At 45.7% G+C, this 20,561-nt stretch overlaps 1 protein-coding gene across 2 annotated transcripts in view; it reads right to left on the bottom strand.

Moving 5' to 3' along the window:
- The window catches only part of OSBP2 (oxysterol binding protein 2), a 164,141-nt gene extending 144,174 nt beyond the window's left edge, over positions 1-19,967 (bottom strand). The window contains exon 1 of one of the 2 annotated variants that reach the window (XM_027575907.2): positions 19,253-19,967. In XM_027575907.2, coding sequence (XP_027431708.1) covers positions 19,253-19,929 — 677 coding nt within the window. In that variant the 5' untranslated portion in view covers positions 19,930-19,967. The remainder of the gene's footprint in view (positions 1-19,252) is intronic. The other variant, XM_027575908.2, reaches the window with a different exon arrangement.
- Positions 19,968-20,561: the final 594 nt, after the last annotated feature.

Raw genomic sequence — 20,561 nt, 5'->3', positions numbered from 1 at the left:
AGTTTTAATGAAGTTTGATATAAAAAGTGGCACAACATTTTTTCAAGGGTTGAAAGGAAAGAACTGTCAACCCAGAATCCAGTGAAAATATCCCCTAGGAATGATGGCAAAGTTGAGGACATTCTGAAATAAAGGGAAACAAAGAGATTTTTCACCAGAAGACCTACCCTAAAAGAATGGCAAAAGATTCTCTAAAAAGAAAGGAAATGATAAAAAGAAAGAATCTTAGAATATCAGGAAGGAAGAAAGAACATGATAAACAAAAATATGGGTTAAGACAATAGATGTTACTCCTCTTAAGTCTTCTGAATTATGTTTGATGGTTGAAGCAAAAACTTAAACACTGTATGATGTGGTTCTACATGAATACAGAGCAAAATTTAAGACCAGACCATACGATAAATGGGGGCAGGTAAAGGAGCTTCCAGGGAAGCAAAGTTTCTATACTTCATTGAAACTGGTTAAATGACGCCAGCAGATGCGATAAGCATGTATATATAATGTAATATATGGAGAAACCACTAAAAAAGTTATCCAAAGAGATATACTCAAAAACACTATAAATTAAATACAGTTATCATATGACCCAGCAATTCCACTCCCAGATATATAACCAAGAAAAATAAAAACACATGTCCACACAAAAAGTTGTACACAAACTTTTACAACAGCATTACACATAAAAGGTAGAAGTAACCCAGATATCCATCAGTAGATGAATGAACACCAAAAAATTTAGCATATTATACAATGGAATCACATTCATACAACGGAATATTATTTAGCCATAAAAAGGAACGAAGTCCTGGTCTATGCTACAACTTGGATGAACCTTGAATGCTACGCTAAGTGAAAGAAGCCAGTCACAAAAGTCCACACATTGTATATTCCATCCATATGAAAGTCCATGATAGGGAACTATATAGAGGCAGGAAGTATATGAGTGGTCACTTAGGGCTGGGGGAAGATTCGGGGACAGAGTAGTGATAGCTAAAGGGTATGGGATTTCTTTTGGAGATAATAAAAATGTTCTAAAATTGACTGTGATGGTTGCACATATCTGTGAATACATTAAAAATCATTAAGTTGTATACTTTAAATGGATGATATACACAGTATGTGAATCATATCTCAAAGATTAGAATAACAACTGCAATACATTGAAAAGCATCATGTCAAGAATGATACTAAAAATAAGAATGATACTAAAAAAATAAGTCATTAGTAACCCTGGAGAGATTCTAGAAGTCCAAATCATTTGTCTGATAACTGGTGAATAAAGGAAAGCGTGGAACATTTTTCCTGCCATTTCCATATTAGCAAAACTATTGGGTAACCAAATGATTAGATGAGGGGAAGTTTCTCCTTATAGAATTATTTCTACTAATAACTACAAAAGGAATGATAGAATATCATCATTTTGCAACCTGTACTGAACTAATGGGTCTAGGAAATTGTCAACAATGACTGCTGGTGTGTGTGTATGTGTGAGAGAGAGAGAGAGAAACAGAGAGAGAGCCAGACTGTTGGCGCCCCTGACCTAGTTTCTTCAGCCAATAAATTGTAAAGGGAAAAAAAGAGAGAAGAAGAACCTATAAATCAAAAGAGACTGGGGAGCTCCTTCCCCTTTCCCAGGCTGTGCTCAGCCATGGCCTGAGGCAGAGAGGTTTGACTGGCATCACTGGTAAGATCAGCAACACTAAGGTCAAGAAAATTCAGCGAGTTGGGATGCTTGGGTGGCTCAGCTGGTTAAGCGTCTACCTTCGGCTCAGGTCATGATCCCAGGGTCCTGGGATTGGGTCCCTCATTGGGCTCCTTGCTCAGCGGGTAGCCTGCCTCTCCCTCTGCCTGCCACTTCCCCAGCTTGTGCCCTCTCTCTCTCTCTCTGACAAATAGATAAATAAAATCTTTAAAGAAAATTCAGCAAGTATGACTGGGTGTGGAGGAACAGACAGGATTTGGTCAGCATGGCTGAGAGAGTAGTTTCATACAGAAAACTGAGCAAATATGTAAATATATTGAGGATAGTGGGAGTCAGAGCTTTTATTGTCAAAGTTTGAAGCTGGAAATATGGAAAGGGAAGGTGAGAAAAAAAAACTATCTCTATCCAGAGAGAGCCTAGAAGCAATGATGTCCCAATGACAATGAGCACACCTAGCATCCAGAATTTGGCTTCTAAATTTTCCAACAAAAGCAATTTCATCAGAGAAATGCACATTCCAGTACAAGATAAACCAGGAACATTTTGTTGTGCCAAAACTAAAGAAATGTTCACAGTGATGGGTAATGTCAAAAGGACACAGGAGCCAGTTTAAAAAGACTCCTCCTTCCCAAAGCTGGGAAAATTTGAGTATCAATATAAATGAGAGTTACTGATAATAACCCACTCACTGGATGAGACAAAAATCCATGAGGTCATATTGATATGAATAGATGAACAGATAAATAAATAAAAAGCTCCTCCTTATAGTACAATGCATTCTAATAAATGTGCAAAGAATGGTGTTATAAGAAAAACCGCCAACTGGGTGCCTGGGTGGCTCAGATGGTTAAGCGTCTCCCTTCGGCTCAGGTCATGATCCCAGGGTCCTGGGATCAAGTCCTGCATCGGGTTCCATGCTCCTTGGGAGCCTACTTCTCCCTCTGCCTCTCTCTCTCTCTCTGCCTCTAATGAATAAATAAATAAAATCTTAAAAAAAAAAAGAAAAACCGTCAACTGACAGCCATCAAAATAATAACATATCTGATTCAGCCAAGAATAACCAAAGGGTACTAAAAACCAATGCGATTTGTTAAAGAACAGTGTTTTGCCTAGCTTCAAAGTGTCTCCGCATAAAAATACACTCTAACTTAATTCTAATTAATTACACATTAATTAATGATTATGTAAATTATATTCTAGCTCTATTCTAATTAATTATTCCAAGTAACTAAATTATGACTTAATTCTAATCAGTCGCTTATTGATTATAATCAATTGCTTCCATTTCCAACTGTTTATTAATTCTGATTAATTGCTTATTAATTAGTTGGTTCTGATCAATTACTTATTAATTAATAATTATAAGTTAACTTTACAGTGGAGAAATCTGGCAAACACCATCGTAACCAAATGATAAAAGTTACATCACTAGTAGCAGGACAAAACATCATGTGCCTCCTGATATGATGCACTGTGAAGGACACAGTAGTGCATCCTGTGGTATTCCTGCCACAAATGCAGGAACTGAATCTAAACATAAGGGAACACTAGGCAATCCCAAATTGAGGCACATTCTACAAAGTAATCAGCATGTATTTATCAAAAATGTCTAGGGCCTGAAAGACAAGAAAAAAAAAAAAAAAAAAAAAAAAAAAAAAAAAAACAAAAAAAATGGAAGAACTGTTCCAGACTGAAACTAAAGTGACAAGACAACCAAATGCAATCAATGATCCTGGATTGGCTCTTGTACCTCTAAAGGACATTATTGAGACAACTGGCAAAATCTGGATGGGATCCATAGATTAAATGATAGCATTATATCAATGTTTACAGTGCATACATAGGAGAATGTCCTTGTTTTAAGGAATACACACTGAAGTAGTAAGTGGTAATAGGCATCATGTCTGAAACTTACTCTTAAAATCAAGAAATATTATGTATAAATACAACATAGAGAAAGATAAGGTAAATGGAGCATAGTAACAACTGGGGGATCTGAGGGAGGGGTGCATAGGAGCTATTTGTGTTATTCTTGAAATTTTCCTCTAAGTTTGAAATTATTTCAAAACAAAAAGTTTATTTAAAAAATCTGGGGAGGAGACTCCTGGGTGGCTCAGTCAGTGAAGCATCTGCCTTCGGCTCAGGTCATGATCCCAGGGTCCCCGGGATCGAGTCCTGCATCGGGCTCTCTGCTCAGCGGGGAGTCTGCTTCTCCCTCTCCCTCTGCCTGCTGCTCTGCCTGCCACTCTCCCTGCTTGTGATCCTTCTCTTTCTCTCACCGTGGCAAATAAATAAATAAAACCTTTAAAAAAAAAAAATCTGGGGAGAAATATCAACAATTGCAATAAATGGACCTTATTTGGATCCTGATTTCTAGAAACTGTAAAAATGATTTTAAATCAATGGGGAAATTTTAATATTGACTGGATATTTAATAATATTAAAGAATCACTGTTAAATTTTTAGGCATGTTAGTGCCATTTTGATTATGTTTTTTTAAAAACCTTCATCTCTACAGAGATACATACTGAAATATTTATAAATATTAGTTATTATTAAAATTATTTCTTAAACTTAATTATTAAAATTAGGGTAAAGATGTTCGGGACTTGCTTCAGGTTAAGTGAGGGTGGGGAGACCATAGACTGACCCGAAGGTAAGACTTGCTCACACTGAGTGATGGGGACATAGGGTTCCTTATACCAACTCTCTACTTTTTTTTCTTTTAGATTTTATTTACTTACTTGACAGAGAGACAGTGAGAGAGGGAACATAAGCAGGGGGAGTGGGAGAGAGAGAAGCAGGCCTCCTGCTGAGCAGGGAGCCCGATGCAGGACTCAATCCCTGGACCCTGCGATCATGACCTGAGCCGAAGGCAGACGCTTAACGACTGAGCCACCCAGGCGCCCTCCAACATCTCTACTTTTATGTTTGAAATTTCCCATAATAAAAAATAAAATCCATTTGAAATCCATTGCATTTTAAGTTCTTCCCTGTGTGTAGTGACGACCAACAACAGTGCTAAACTACTTTTTTTTTTAAGATTTTATTTATTATCCATATGAGACAGAGAGAGAGAGCACATAAGCCAGGGGGAGAGGCAGAGGGAGAGGGAGAAGCAGGCTCCCCACTGAGCAGAGAGCTGACAGGGAGCTTGATCTCAGGACCCTGGGATCATGACCTGAGGTGAAGGGAGACGCTTAACTGACTGAGCCACCCAGGTATGCCATGAACTACTTTTTTTCCTAAAGATTTTATTTATTTATTTTAAAGTAAACACTATAACCAACGTGGAGCTTGACCTCATGACCCTGAGATCAGGAGTCGCATGCTCCAGCGACTGAGCCAGCCAGGCGTCCCTGTGCTGAACGACTTTGATGGTGAAGGGGATCTCTTGAGTCCCAGTGAGCCAGGCACAGGAATGAGGCTGTGCACTGAGCGTCTCAGGAGGAGATAAAAGATGACAGGTCCTCAGGGCACAGGGCTGGATCTATTTTAAGACCTAGTCATGGGCACCGAACAATTCAGTATAGTTGAACAGATTTGTGTTGTTTTTTTTTTAATCATCACACAATCTCTGTAGCTGCAGCCACAATCTACAGAATGTTCCAACAACCCAGATTCTTCCTTTTACAAGTGATCCGTTAGCTTAAAATTTCAGCAGCACTAAAACATACCACCCAAAAATACTACACTAAGCAAAGGAGGTTCTAAAAAAGAAAACCAGTTAGCAAGCCAAGCAAAAGACTGAAACACCACAAATTAGAAGTCAATTAAGGAAACACTTGGATAGAATTTTAACACACCAAGGCCAATTACAAAATTAAATGCACAGATTACAATACAAGCTTACAGATCTGATGGAGAGACATGTAATTTATTCAGGAATTCTACTTCTTCCTTTCATGGCCTCCAGTCTTATGCACATTGATATTAATATTAGATGGAATGATCTTATGTAAAAGTGACTCCCACCAAGTTTCAAGTGAAGCAGAAATGGCAGCTGAACTCCTATCAAAACATGACAGCAGCCTGCAAAGCTGAAGGACTCACACCACAGGCAGTCACAGATTTCCCCAGCAGAGACTGTGTTTAAAACAACTGTCACCCCTGCTTGCACGTTCACTGTTTTGTTCAGTCAACGTGACAGGCCAGGCACTAGGTTCAGACCAGTGAAGAAAACAGACGAGGTCCAGGCTTCTGCCATGGGGTGGTAGCTCTCCTGGGCCCCCACAGAATCCAACAAGAGTGTAAGATCTTCTGTCTGTCCTCCATCATTTGATCTGAACAAGGGAAGGGCCCTGTCAGCACAGAGGGGTCCCCCTGTGAAAAGGTTCCTGAAATCCAGAAGGATAGACCACAGCCTGGCTATACCCAAAAGAACCCTCAAATATGTCTTCCTCATCCTCTGGCAAATCCAGACCTGCTTTCCTTGACTGTATGTGTTACACAGGATTGTGAGGTTGAACAGGAGGTTTTCACTAGTTAAGTGTTACTACTAGCAAAATCCTTACATTCAAAACATCCCTCTCAGTTATGAAGGGTTTACCAAGTCCTTCCTCATGGGTTGTTTCAAACAGCCAAGTAGGGCTGTTTACAGATGATAAAAGTGTGGGCCACAGAGGCTTGGAGACTTTCTCCCACATTGGCAGGGCTGATTGTGTAACTAACAGGATATTGTGGAAATGACAGAGTCAAAAAAGTTGAAAAGGTAAAAAAACAAAAACAGAAACAAAAAAGACAAAACAAAACAAACAAATAAAAAACAACCAAGTAACCACTGTGGTTTCTGCTTGCTCTCTCTTGGGTCACCCTCTCTGGAAAAAGCCAGCTGCCATGTTGTGAGGACACCCAAGTAGCCCTTTGGAGAGGCCCATGGAGAGAGGCACTGAGGCCCCCTACCAACAGCCAGCACCACTTTGCCAGGCACATAAGTGAGCCACCTTCAAGGTGGAACCTCTAGACCCAGTCCAGCCTTCAGGTAAGTGCAGCCCTCATGAGACATCCCAAGGCAAAATCACCTCCAACTAACCACCCACACTCATGCATTCTGGCCCTACAGAAACCATGAGATAATGTTTATTATTGTTTTAAGCCACTAAATTTTAGGATGATTTGTTATGCAGGAAGAGAAAACACAAAGGGACACTGAGCCAGCCTCTCTGAGGATGAAGAGTATGGCTGTGAGGAAGGGATAAGTCCAGGAGTGTGGGACAGAGAAACATCCCAATGAAGACAGAGTTTCCCTGGAAACCCATCTCAGCTCAACAGAGGAAGAACTTTCTAACAGTCAGAGTTATCTAAGGAATACCAGCTTGTCTTGGGAGATAAAGGTCTGCTCTCTGTCACCGGAGAGGTCTGCTCAGAGGCTGATGCTAATGGGGCAAAGATGTCATAGGAAGAAGTCAATGAACTTCAAGTCAATGGTTGGATCGAATGACCTGTAAGTTCCTTTCCTACCAGAGATTCTTCCACACCATGCAACTTACCCAGGGACCTGGAAAATCTTGCTCCCCAGCTTCCCAGGCTCCAATGACCTGCTTGAGCAGTGTGTGTCTGGCTAATAGTTACTGAAAACTGATTTGTTCTGGGAGGAAATAGACAACACATGAGCTACTGGTCCTACCCTCAAAGAGCTGCACTTGCACACGAAGCACATATTGTCACCAAGTGCAAACCAGGGCTGACAGGGGAAGGGAGGCAAGAGGCCTGCAGCCCGAAGCCATTACTATCTAGAAGGCTGCAAAGGGGGGAAAGGGTGGCTCAGTTGGTTAAACGTCTGCCTTCGGCTCAGGTCATGATCCTGGAGTCCTAGGATTGAGTCCCGTGTCAGGCTCCCTGCTCGGCAGGGAGTCTGCTTCTCCCTCTGACCCTCCCCTCCTCATGTGCTCTCTCATTCTCTCTCTTTCAAATAAATAAATAAAATCTTTTTTAAAAAATTTAGAAGGCTACAAATGCTGCACAGGCTGTGAGGTACTCAGGTAAATGCAAGTGAGAGAGAAAGCACTCTGGGCATCTGCTCGGGGGTTAAGAATGCCCTAATGTCATCTCCAGAAGGAATGACTCAGTAAACTGACTGGGAAAATAAATGCAAACTTAGGAGAACTGCAGGACTCAGAAGAAGAAAATCACTTCTGTGCCCACAACTGGCAAAATAATTTCGTTTTCTAAAAATGGAAAATTCAAGGAAGGTGTCTTTCTTGTCACAGCATGTGAACAACGCAGCAAAAGGTGATGCCCCCCAACTTAGTCGGCTTGCGTGTCTCCCCAAATGGAACAGAAACACACCACTCACCCATCTGTGGCTCAGCAAGAGCATCACCCATTCTTTCTCTTACCAGGTCAGCCACCAGCCTCCCTGCCGCCTGGGCTGTGATCTCCAAGCCGCCAAGCCAATAGACATTTCTGTGCCAAGCCCAGTGCCAGGCAGAAATCATCTTAGATAGCTCATCTCTCCCCCAACTTCTTCCAATTGCTTCCTCATCAAATTCTCAAGGAAGTTGGGGCTAAAAGGAACCCCACAGATCATCCAGTCCAGCCCCCTTATTTTACAGATGAAGAGTATGATCATTGGAAGGAAGGGTAGAGGCTGGGATACACTGAAATATTTTTCCCAATTCCTAATGTCCTCCCTGAATTACAATTACATGTCCACACCCTTCGTCATGGGATTTTGGAGGATCACCCACTAGAGTGGGGAGTGAGTACCCTCCCACCTCACTGATATTAGATGGGGCCATGTACCTTGATTCAGCCAATGGAATATGGACCAGAGTGAAGGTATGCAGGCTCGAGCTGGGGTGCTTCCTTTCCTCCTTGCCCTCCTATACTTCTACCATCATGGGGAGAAACTGCTAGCCTACTTGTTCAAGGCAGAGGAGTGTCCCAGGTGCTGCTGCTGGAGGCAGAGCTGATCCAGCCATCTGCAGACATGCAAGCAAGAATAAAACACACTTGCTTTAAACCTCTGAATTTTGGGGTGATTTATTTGGGGGCTGCCTGATCCAGGAGCACAAGTGAGCTGAGGACCCAGTTCTAACTCTCATCTACCCCCTCCCCTATTAGGATGTGCACAGAGCTCACTGTCACTGGGGTGTGACAGTAGAGGAAGAAACCAGAAGATGATCCTAGAAAGGCAGAGATGAGGCTGGTCCTGAGGATAAGCAGTGGTTGTGTTTGGGATGAATGGAAGATGAAGGAGTCTCTTGTGCTAAAATGCAAGGTACATGTCAGCAATCTTTGTCAGCAACCTAACTGTGTGCTTTTATTTCCACCCACCTTCTCTTAGGCTTTCACAATCATCTTTTGCAAGTGGAGGGCTTACTAGCCAGTTACAGAAGCCTGGAGATGTGGGAAGGGAATTTAGAAGTCTGTCCTCTTGGATTAACTTCCCACAGTCCCAGATGACAGAGTTGCAGGTGGACCCTGAAAGTGGCACAGTGTCCTATCCAATCAGTATAGATGTTGTTCAAATGGGTTTGATTTTCATGCCTGCATATACGGTGCCAGGGTGCCAAGACCACTCAATGGGGAAAGGACAGTCTCTTCAACAAATGGTGCTGGGAAAATTGAATGTCTACAAGCAAAAGAATGAAATTGGAACCTTAACTGACTCCAGGGTTGGGTTAAGACAAGTATAAGGAGAGCCTGGAGCATGCTTTCAAGCTAGACACAGGAAACTATTAACACCATCAGGGCCCTATCCAAAAGACTCTAGAGCCAAGTGAACAGGCCCCTGTAAGGGCAAAGATAAGGCAGGACAATATGAGCACGATTAAGGGCAATACAACAGTGGGCTGAAACACAGCAAACATGTTTGTATCCATGAGATGATAGTGTTTTTGAGAAAACAAAAAGGATCGGTCACCATTGGAAGATAAGAACCAACTCATGATTTTGAGAGCCTGTGATTAAAAGGAAAGAATCAAGAATTTATTCTGCCTTTCCTGTGTGAACCATACCCCTGAGTAACCAGAGTAGTAGATAAGGGGAGGTTTCTCTTTCTGGAGGTATTCCTGCTAATAAATAAGAAGTGATAGAATTACACTAATCGAAGACTGATTATCACCAGCAGCTAACATCACAAACCAAGAAGCCACCAGACATTTTGAGCTCTTGATGGAAGAATACATAATCACTTGATCAAGTTTCTAGATCTATCTGTCAAATTAAAGAACCGTGAGGACACGTTAACCTACATGAAGAGAATGCAATCAGCTAAACCCAGACGGTGCGAAATTCTGTGGGTAGGCCTTACTTGGGTCCCGATACAAACACATGAATCAAAAAAACATTTTGTGACATTTGAGACAATTGAAACTGTGAACACCAGATGTTTGATAATAAGGAATTATTCATTTGTTTTAGTGTCACAATGGTATTGTGGATATGTCCTTAAAAATCCTTATCCTCTAGAGATACATACTGAAACATTTGCAGGTGAAATGTGATATTTGGGATTCACTTTGAAATGGTATTGGCAGGCGGGGGACTGAGACGAAATAAGATTGGCCAGAAAGTTAGTAATTGTTGAAACTGGGTAATGGGTGCACAGGGGTTTGTTACACTATTGTCTACTCTTATATATGTTTAAAATTCTTCATACCAAAGAGTTTTAAATACAAATGAGTACAATGAGTTGTCAATACTGTCACATATCCTTGGCTCATGCTAAGCCTCAGAAAAGGAGCTAAAAATCCGAGCAATGTGTAGCTTCTTGGGTCACTCAATTCTCCTGGCAATTCAGTGACTGCCCATGGGCTACTGCAATAGTTCAGGCTGTATGTTGGGTCTTTATAACACGTAAAAAGATTAAAATGACAAAGTATCTTCTATTTTAAAAAAGGACTTCACTGAAACTTGAGAATCTACTAAGTAGAAGGCACTATGCTCAGCATCCCAGGGGACACTACAGTGGGAAGACACAGCCCCAGGCTCTGGCGGGGAGGAGCCGGATGTTAACCTAAAGGAGGGACACAAACCAACATCCTGCTAATAGGGGTACACGGCCAAATGACATAATACACAAAAGGGCATCAGAGGAAGGACAGCTCTGCCAGCTCAGCTCATTGCAGGGGAATGCAGGCAGGTTCATCCTGAGATGACTTGGAATTAAGACTGTCAGCTAGGATGTCAGTAGCAATGAAGAGGGATCTCCCGGCTGAAAGGCTGGCTGGTGCAGAGATCTGAAGGGGAGTCTGAAGGGCATGTGGTGTGCAGAGGGGGAATAAGGCAAATTAGGCAGAAGATGGGTCAAGGCCCAGGCATCAAGAGAGAGGGAGAGAGGGACGGGGCACCCAGCTGGGCAGGGCAGTGAGGGGTGAGCCCAGGAAGGCCACACACTGTATTTCAGGAAGACAGTACCTACTGCAGCTTCATAGGACAACACAATCTGGCAGTGTCCTACGCAAGCTCAGCAATGCCAATAGCCCTCTTCTTGGTTTAGGCAATGGCCCAGCAACGCAGATCAAATGGTGTGAGTCAAGATTGTTAAATCGGCCTTCAGTGCGCGGAGCTGTGGCTGAGCATGTGATGAGGTGTCAAGACGAGTGGAGCTCAGCGATCAGGACTCTTAAAAATGGAAACAGACGCGGGAAAGAGTCCCATGTAAAAGAAAAAAACAGAGTACCCAGCATGACCCTGAAACTCATCGACAGTTTGCTTCATGCGTCTGATTATGAAAGGAGCCTCTTAAAGCCACATCTCTGTGTGGTGACACCTGGTATGTGTGTGATTCACCACACATCAAAGCTGCCAATTTCAATTCCGTTCAGGGTGTTTCTTACCATCTCCTACTCCCTGTATGTCAGTTTACAGTGGAGTGTATTTCTCTCCTCCTAGGATAAGCAGACATTGATCTGGGTTAAGGAACCCCACACCCTTTTCACAGACCTTTCTTTGCTGGCACTTTGCCAACTATACCCCAGAAGACTATAGGCAGCATGGGGGCTGCGTGCTCGAATACCCAGCTCCCTGGGAGCTCCCCCATGGCACTGTGTCTGAACCTGCTGGCCTTTTACTGAATGGCCAGGATGGGTACGAATATCCCTCCTCCCCTTCCTCCTCCACGCAGTGGTTTTATGATGGATGGTATGCATGTCCATCTCCCACACTGCATTATAGATTGTTGGCCCTTGATAAATGATACAACCAAAGGTGGTATAATGCTTACTGTCACAAATGTTCCGGACTGTTCATCAGGCCCCAATCTTGGATTAACAGACCCTCCCCAAAGAAGGCACAAGCTGAAGAACTCACATCAGACATTCCATCAAAGGCACAAAAGTACTTGCAGAGGAAGGAAGAACATGTGGCAAGTGCACTCTAGTCATGCGCAAAATCAAGTCACCAAAGGGTCTCAGGGAAGGTCTAGATGACAAAAGTGTCTATGAAACAATAAAGGAACAACCACTGTGGCCAGAGGCTCCAAACAGAAGGTCCTCAAGCACACAGAGCAGCAGGCCATGCCCATACCCTGCAAGACTGGCGTGTGTTTTCTCTGATAGGCAGTAAGAAGCCACTCTGCCACTAAAGCCAAATGTAAGCACTCACTCTCCCTGAACCAGAGCGAGTGTTGGCCCTTCCCTGTGCCTGACATCACTGAAGTCTGCAAGGAGGAAGGAGGTCAGAGCTATGCAGAAAAGAATTAACACAGCTGGCCTGAGGCCACTTATCCTTTGAAAGATTTGCCCTGGGCTGGCATCTGGGAGTCTGGATTTGGAGAGGGCTCCCCCCACTCACTAACTGCTAAAGGTGGCTCACTGTGCCTAAACTACTCACACAAAATCGCGGTCTATGCTGAATACCTGCTTTCATTCTGGCAGTCTGGACGGTGGGTATATGCCAGGCAGACAGTGCCCACATGGTCAGCCCCCCAGTAAAAACCATGGCCACTGAGTCTCTGATGAGCTTCTCTGGCTGGTAACATTTCACACGTGTTGTCACAACTCATTGAGGAGGAACTGAGCATGTCCTGTGTGACTCCACTGGGAAAGGACCCTCAGAAGCTTGCACGTGGTTTCCCCAGACTTCACCCCATGCCCTTCTTCCTTTTGCTGATGGTGCTTTGCCCCCTTTCACTGTAATAAAGCACAGCTGTGAACACAGATAGATGCTGAGTCCTAGGAGTCCTCCTGGCTCCTTTTGGAACCTAGAGGATTAGCCTTGGAGATCACAACACAGGGCCCCAGCAAGAGGTCTCCCCCACAATGAGGTGGGTGGAGTCCATGAGCTGTCCCCTGGTGCCATCCGTGAACTCCCACTTCCTCCTCCATGTATCGGAACAATGCTCCTGGCCTGCACTCCTCACTGAAACCATGAACTAGAAATCGCTCTGACATCTGCAGAGAACCCCACAGATGTGAGGGCCTGTTATTTGATTGGATCTAACGTTTTAGGGTGGAGGCATCACCTCTGATCCATAGCCTGCTTCCCACAGGGTCTTGCACGTGGAGGGCCTGCAAAGCAAACCTGGTGCACGTGAAACCAGTTGAAGGAGCTATAAGATCGAGAAAAGCCCTTGTAATAGCTTTACCTTCGCTCCCTATTCCTCCAACCACCACCACACTTTACCAAGTGACAAGTCATCCTAGGTATATACAGACCATGTGCACAAACACTTGCAACCCTATGGAAATATCAAAGTAGGACCACAGAAAGAGGCTACTGTTTCACTGAAGAACCTATTTCAACACAGTTGACTCTGTCAACATAATAGATCCAGATAATCTGCATTTCATAACTATAGCTTTTCTGGCACTAAAGGCTTCAGCCGGCAATCTCCCACTTATCATCCCAATCTCATTCCAGCAAACAAGTTTTTGAAACTGAAAACAAATTAAGAAAAACCCAAGTTTGGCACTAACATATTTGGCTCCCTGAAATCTCATAAAATTGCAGGCAATTCTCATTCATTCACTCACTCTTCCATTCAGATTAGCCAAGCTACTGAGAACATATCAACAGCAAAGCACCTGCCAGGCTCCATGCGGAACGCAAAGAAGACGCCAAACTTGGCCATGGTGTTCCTTTTGTACAAAAGCTGTCTGCAGAGATGCCCACATGGGCACCCTGTGTGTGTGTGGCTCCCAGAGAAGGAAGACAATGGCCCTTGGATCAGTCAGGGGCCACCGTGGGTATTTCAAACAGGAGAAAACCAATGCAGGGAGGGATGTATGAACAACATAAGGGATGCAACTGTTGAAAAAGAAGCCTGGAGAAGACAACGCAAGTCCGGGGCCATTGGGTGGGGAGCTAGCACCACAGTGGGGATGCGCTGTCCAGCACAGAGGCTGGAAGCTGGGACACCAGTGAAGCGGACGGCAGACCTGAACCACAATGTGGCCCTAGGAACGGAGAGGAGGGACTAGAGGAGAAAGACAGGCAGGGCTCGCAATTCTATCTGATGTCAGAATAGAGAAGGAGGAAGCAGCAAGCATGACTCAGAGGTTTTCAGCTATTCATAGAAAGAGAAAAGTTAGCCGAAGGAACAGGATTGGTGGGGAAAATTACAATCTGTGTCACTAGACCTTGCTAAGAACATTGGTGTGTACTGGGTTCCTCCAAAGTATGCTCCCAATCCACTCACAACCTCTTTACCACACCCTTCTGCTAAACGTTAAGAAAATACACTTCAAGCAAATGTGGACACGTTATCAGCCTGTGCATTCCTTTTCAGCCTCCTAATGGTCTTATAGTATGAAACACTGGATGATATTTTAAAGTAAAGCTGAATCCAACATGATAAGGCCACCATCTTCTAGGGTGGAGACCCCAGTGGCTTAACCTGCAGACTTGCATCCTCAGGGACACTTTGCAACTGGAGAGTCTTTCCCATCCTCGTCCTTCGAGTATTACCTAAAGTGACGCTGAGAACACTACTATTTCCTGGCAGCCCGTCTACATGAGAGTTTGCCTTTGAGAGATGGTCTCACCGGAAGAATGAGTACATGATCCACCCCAGAGTCAAAGATGTCTTGATGTGCCATCTTCTCTTACCTGACTTGGTACCACCCCACAATGGGCCCAGCTCACCACATGTTCAGTGGTCTTCCTCAGCCAGAAGACTTTCAAAATTTACTCTTACTTGACTGAAGTCTTCTTTCTTACAGACCCAGGCTAATTTCTTTGAGGACTTCCTTGCTAACTGGCCTAACTATGCCTACCCGCGTAGATCAGTCTGAACAACAAATAAATTAAAACAAATGCTTCTGTTTGAAATCGTATCCTGGGAAACAAATATCATTTATAGTGTCACCAAATAGGCAACTGGTATACACAAAACAGAATTTTGCTTAACCAAATCAATGTTGTCATTAATGTGGAGAAAGCTCATGCGTGGAACACTCTTGCCCTAAGAACTTGCCGAAGCGATACCTTTGAAACTTCCACATCACTTATGAATTTTTCCTTAATGTAACATGTAATCACATGTTCTCTATGAGATAAGAACTGGAGATAAAATTTTTTAAATGGGAACTAATAACCGAAAGACCACATTCTCTTTGTTTGTGTCCAAAGAGACATGTGACTAAGCATGTCAGCAATAGAATAAGAATCTCATCTCCTGTATTTATTTAGATCCCTAGCACATTGTTGGAAAGAAGTAAAAACCTGCCAACAGTTACCAATACTTGCCCAAAATTGTTTCTATATGTGGCAATATTTACAAAGAGCATTTTTTAAAATCCTGTTAATAGGACTGTTACCAAGCCCAGCTGTTGGCACTAGGTACTTTCTCCTTTAGAATAAACTTAAGTGATCAAATGAGTTTCTCAAGCAAAATCCAGGGTGGAAGTACCCGAGAAAGCCACACATAACAGAGAAATTCTAATCTAAACCTCCACTGATTTTCCGTTAAGGTACAAATAATGGGGATGGAAATTCAGGTCAAGACTAAGAGATACCATAGTATACCCATTTGATTGGTAAAATCAATGCAGACAATACCAAGTGTTGCAAAGGATATAGATCCATAAAATCTATTAACTGCCAGTGGGAGTATACATTGGTACAACTGCTTTGGAAAACAGTTTGGCATTATGTAAGGTGAACCTTCACATTCCTACAACCCAGCAATTTCACCCAAGAGAATCTCCTGCACGTGTACAAGAACTGTCATGGTCAGCCATCAAGAGGAGAATGCATAAATAAAAAGTAACACACCCACGTCCTGGACTGTTATAAAGCCATCAGAATCAGTCCCCCCAAATCATATATTGTACAACACCCTTTTTATAAAGTTAAAAATGGTTGAAACGAAAACTATGGGGCTTTTAAAATTGCATATAGATGAGATAAAACTGAATAAAAAGTAAAGAAAGAAGACAGTGACACAAATTTGGAATGGTGGTTATCCCGGAGTGGGGCAGGCTAGAGGATGGGAGAGGGGAGACAGCACAAGAAATATGTGCCCACATTTTCTCTGAAGATACTTCTCTGAACGCCAGGCTTCACTTAGTTAAAAAAAAAAAAAGAAGAAGAAGAAGAAGAAGAAAATAAAATTAGAGTGGTCTTTCCAAAAGGGAAGCTTGCAAGGGAAATGGCTCTGATTCCTTCTCCACCAGGCACATCACCCTACCAGGTTAAACCTGGCTCTACCTGGCCCCTAAGGGAGAGAGATCATGAATAAAAATTCTCTGTCTTCAGCTCACAAGCACTTGAATCTTGCCACTCTTCTAGCCACACACACTTGGAGAACCACTGAGAGGGGCGCCTGGGTGGCTCAGTTGATTAAGCATCTGCCTTCGGCTCAGGTCATAATCCCAGGATTCTAGGATCGAGCCCCATGTCGGGCTCCCTACTCAGTGGGGAGCCTACTTCTCCCTCTCCCTCTGCCTGCCACTCTCCCTGCTTGTGCTCACTCTCTCTGTGTCAGATAAATAAATAAAATCTTAAAAAAAAAAAAAAAAAGAACCACTAAGAGCTGGGGTTCCAGACAGGGTAAGAAGAGAACACATATATACAGCACCGGGCACAGACAGAGCCACATAACCCACCCTGCTGCCATCAGAACTATGAGCCACAGACCTGGAGGGCACTCTGTCCTTGACCCCAGCAGGCAGGATGGCCCTGTCTGGTCTAGAAGGCAGAATTCAGACCAGAAGCAGGGACAGGAGAGCGATGTCAAACATCTGAAGTACTGAGAAGCACAAGGAGGGGCAGTCCAAAGGGTCTTCCAAAAGGCACAACAGGGGTACAAGGAAAAAGTGGCAGTTTGGGCTCCACCTCAGAGGGGCCTTTTCTGCACCTGGAGACTCACCCATCTCCCCTGGCATGTGGGAGCCACCCACAAGTGAGGTGCCTCTGAGCAAGCCACGGAAGGTTTGTTCATTTGGCCTCAGTTTCCTTTCCTCTAAAATGGGAATGAGGACATATTCATGGAAAGACTCACATAGTACTAAATGATGGCACAGGGCTGTCCTAATGTTGGGAATCATTCATTCCACCCAGACAAGTCAAGCAACAGTTCTGCCCACCTTGGAGTCTAGAAATGTCCAAAAACAAAGCAACCGAGGGGGATTGTGCAAGCACACACACAAGAGACTTGCTCTCATCCCTTCATCCCCCCAAACCAGTATCTGTCCCCACAACCTTATCAGCAAGCAATAAGAATTTTTCTTACTGCCCAGAGAATCTGCACATTTGAGATAACCTTGAAATGCCAACTGTCTACAAACAGTTATTTTAGAGAAAAGAAATTGGTAAATCTTTGCTCTTTTGATTAGAATAAAACAAAAGAAAAGTGCATGAGATCAGGTTTTACTTCCACTAGAACTGTGGGACCCTATACTCATAAACATTACCTTGACCCCTCTAGGTTAGTGGTACCTGGTAAATACAGATAACAATGTGAACTCGAGAAAGTGGGCATTAGGACACAGATCTGGGACAGGCACAGACTGTGGAGTACAACAGGCCCAGGTCAGAATCTCTCCCCATTGCCGATGGGGCCAGTGACTTCCGACAAGCTACATCCTCCTGTCAAACCTCAGAACCCCTCAACAATCCTGGAGCCCACCTCACAGTGTGGTTGTGAGGATGAAGTGAATGTAACATAAAACAGAGTGTGTGGTCCACAGCTGACAGTGACACATTTATAGCAAATCACGGATGATCCCTACCACTGCATGTCTTGGTGAAATGTTTACACACCTGACAGAGAATGGTAAGTGGGATAAAAACACCCTTTGGAAAAGAATCATTTCTTGTTTGGTTACCTAACTATAAGAACGCTATGTTCTGTGTGATCTGGTGGGTGCAGCTGAGTGGGCTGAGGGGCACCAAGATACCACACGAGAAAGGCACATGAGAAATACTTGTCAGTTTTCTCCCCTGCCAGGAATTAATGACAGTGGTCCCCATTTTGGAGTGGGAACCATCATTTAAGTTCAGTGGAGCTCCCTAATTGTCAGGGGCATCATAGACTCAACCATCCCCCAGAAGCTGTGTTCCAAAAAGGCGAGGAAGAATCCCACAAACCCTATAGTGAGCAACCTGAAGGGATACTGCCTGGCCAAGTGAAGTGACCGAGGTGACCTGAGTTTCACCAAACAGCAAGGCAGGGCCCTCCTGTCTGCAAAGACAACGGAGCAGTGCTTCTCAGACTGTGGTCCGGAGCAGCAGCATCTGGGAACTTGTGAGAAATGACAAAGCTCAGGTCCTCCCAGACCCACTGCATCAGAAACTCGGCAGAGAGGCAAGCACTTTATGTTTCAACAAGCCCTTCAGGGAATTCTGATACTGGCTCATGTTTGAGAACAAATGGCATAGGGTGACCTGAGATCTCAAAGTTGAAACCAACCATCCCCAGGAAACATACTAAGGCACTAGCCAGTTAGAAAAGAGAGAAGCCTCCGGTATCTTTCTCTCTTTCGTCGGGCAGACAGTACTAGCTATCTCACTACTGGACTTCAATTTTGAATCCCATGCTGCTTCTGCAATAAGGAAGGTGACAGTGGAATGCTTCTGGTTCTCCACAGAATGCTAAGATGGGCCCCTAAAACGCAGACACTGTATCTGATACATCTGGACTGCTGTGCCCATCCCAAGGCCTGACCACCAGTGGTGTCAGGAAGAGTGGGAAATAAACTAAGTGACCAGCTGGCGGGTGGGGAGCAAGTAGTCCTTCCCACAGTGGGTTCCAAGGACTGAACAAGGTGATTGTTTCCCTCAATCCCTAACACAATGATCTTAGCTCCTGAACCAGAATCAAAGACTTTGGGGAACCAACACTGGTTGGCTGCCCCAAGGCTCCACTGCCCCCAAGACCAGAGGGGCCCTGAGGCCCCAGATCACTCTCTCACTCCACCTCCCCACAATCCTGAAACCCAAACTGGTCAGAAGTCTTGTCCACAGGGGGCTCCCCTGTCAGAGGTCAGGGCCCCCAGCCCTTGGAGGTTAGTCAGAGATATTATTTCTCCTGCTAGAGTCCATGTTCCCAAACAACCCTAGGCTAGTGGCAGTGTCCTCCAACCCCACACACCCTCTGTCGCCATCACTGCAACATCACCACCCTCCAACCTCAGATGCCCCAGTGTGGCATGTCCATACCTGTAGTAAGACAGCAGACCATTGCTGAGCACGAACCAACGGCGCTGGTAGCCTTTCAGGTAGTTAGTCCATTTGAGCAGCCAGCCCTTGAAGCTGTCCAGAGGCAGTAAGGCCTTAGGCGCCGTGGAGGTCGCCCCAGTCCCTGACATTGGAACCCCAAGAGATGCCCTCACCTGCCCGGGTCGCAGCAGGGGCGGGGGCTTTGACGCCGGCAGCGACCCTGGCTCGGGTTTGGTCCAGAGCGCACTCTCCACGACCGGCCCCAGGGCCGGCAGCTGCTCTGATGAGGCCTTGGGGCAGGGCCCAGCCCCTACACTTGAGCCCAACTCTGGCCAGGGCCCTGACCCCAGCCCCAAACCCAGCAGCAATTCCGTTCCCTGTTTGGACTCTGGCCTTGGCTCGGACGTCTTCTCAGACACAGGCTCCAGTCTTGGCACCGGCTCAGAAACTGGCTCCGACACCTGTTCCGACACCGGCTGCCGCTCGGGCTTCGGCACTGGCTGGGGCTGAGGCTTGGGCTGGGGCTTGGGCTCCGGCCCGGGGCCAGGCGTGGAAGCGCTCATGCTCGGCGCCGCCGTGTGGCAGGACAGGCAGGGGACAACCGTGAACAGCGACGAGAGTCCGCGGGCGCGGCCGCCACAGCCGCCGCCTCGGCACAGAGCGGCCGCTTTCCCCATAGAGCCCGCCGACCCGAGCGCGGCCGAGTCGCGGGGAGGGGGAAGCGGGAGGCGGAGGCCGGGGGCGGGGCCGGGGGCGTCGTCACGAGCGCGCGGCGCGGGGCGGGGGCGCGCGCAGGTCCCCTCGCGGCCCCGTGCGCCCCGAGCCGCCAGCGCCAGCCGACTGTTGTCCTTCCCGCGCGCAGCGGGCCGGAGCTGGACCTCTGTCCCTCCCGTGCGTCGCCAGCGCCCGGCTCAGGTCTGGCCCTTGGAAGGCGCCCTGGAAACACCTGTGGCGCTAGAGCTTCGTGGGCGGGCGACGCGGAAGGGACGGCGCGCTTTAGGCCACCCTCGCTGCCTGCGCCCCAACCCGTGCCAGGCGCTGGGGGAACAATGATGAATGCGGAGCCCGCCGGCTCGCAGCGCAGCTCTGCCTGCCGAGCCCAGCGCCGGCACTCCCCAGTCCGGGGTGGGTTTGCTCCCCGAAACCCAAGAGATTGCGGTGTGGAGGAGCAGGTGCAGCGCTGGGAAACCACGAAATGCTCCCGAAGCACCGGGGCCCAGCCGGATGACGCTAAAAGCTGAGGAGGACGCCCACCGACCCCCATGAGAGCCATTACCTGTCTGTGCGTCCTTACCCGACGATCAAGCTC

The sequence above is a fragment of the Zalophus californianus genome, chromosome 14, assembly GCF_009762305.2.
Source record: "Zalophus californianus isolate mZalCal1 chromosome 14, mZalCal1.pri.v2, whole genome shotgun sequence".
Lineage (NCBI taxonomy): Eukaryota > Metazoa > Chordata > Mammalia > Carnivora > Otariidae > Zalophus > Zalophus californianus.
Note: the sequence above shows the minus strand (reverse complement) of the source record. Positions and strands in the feature narration are given on the sequence as shown.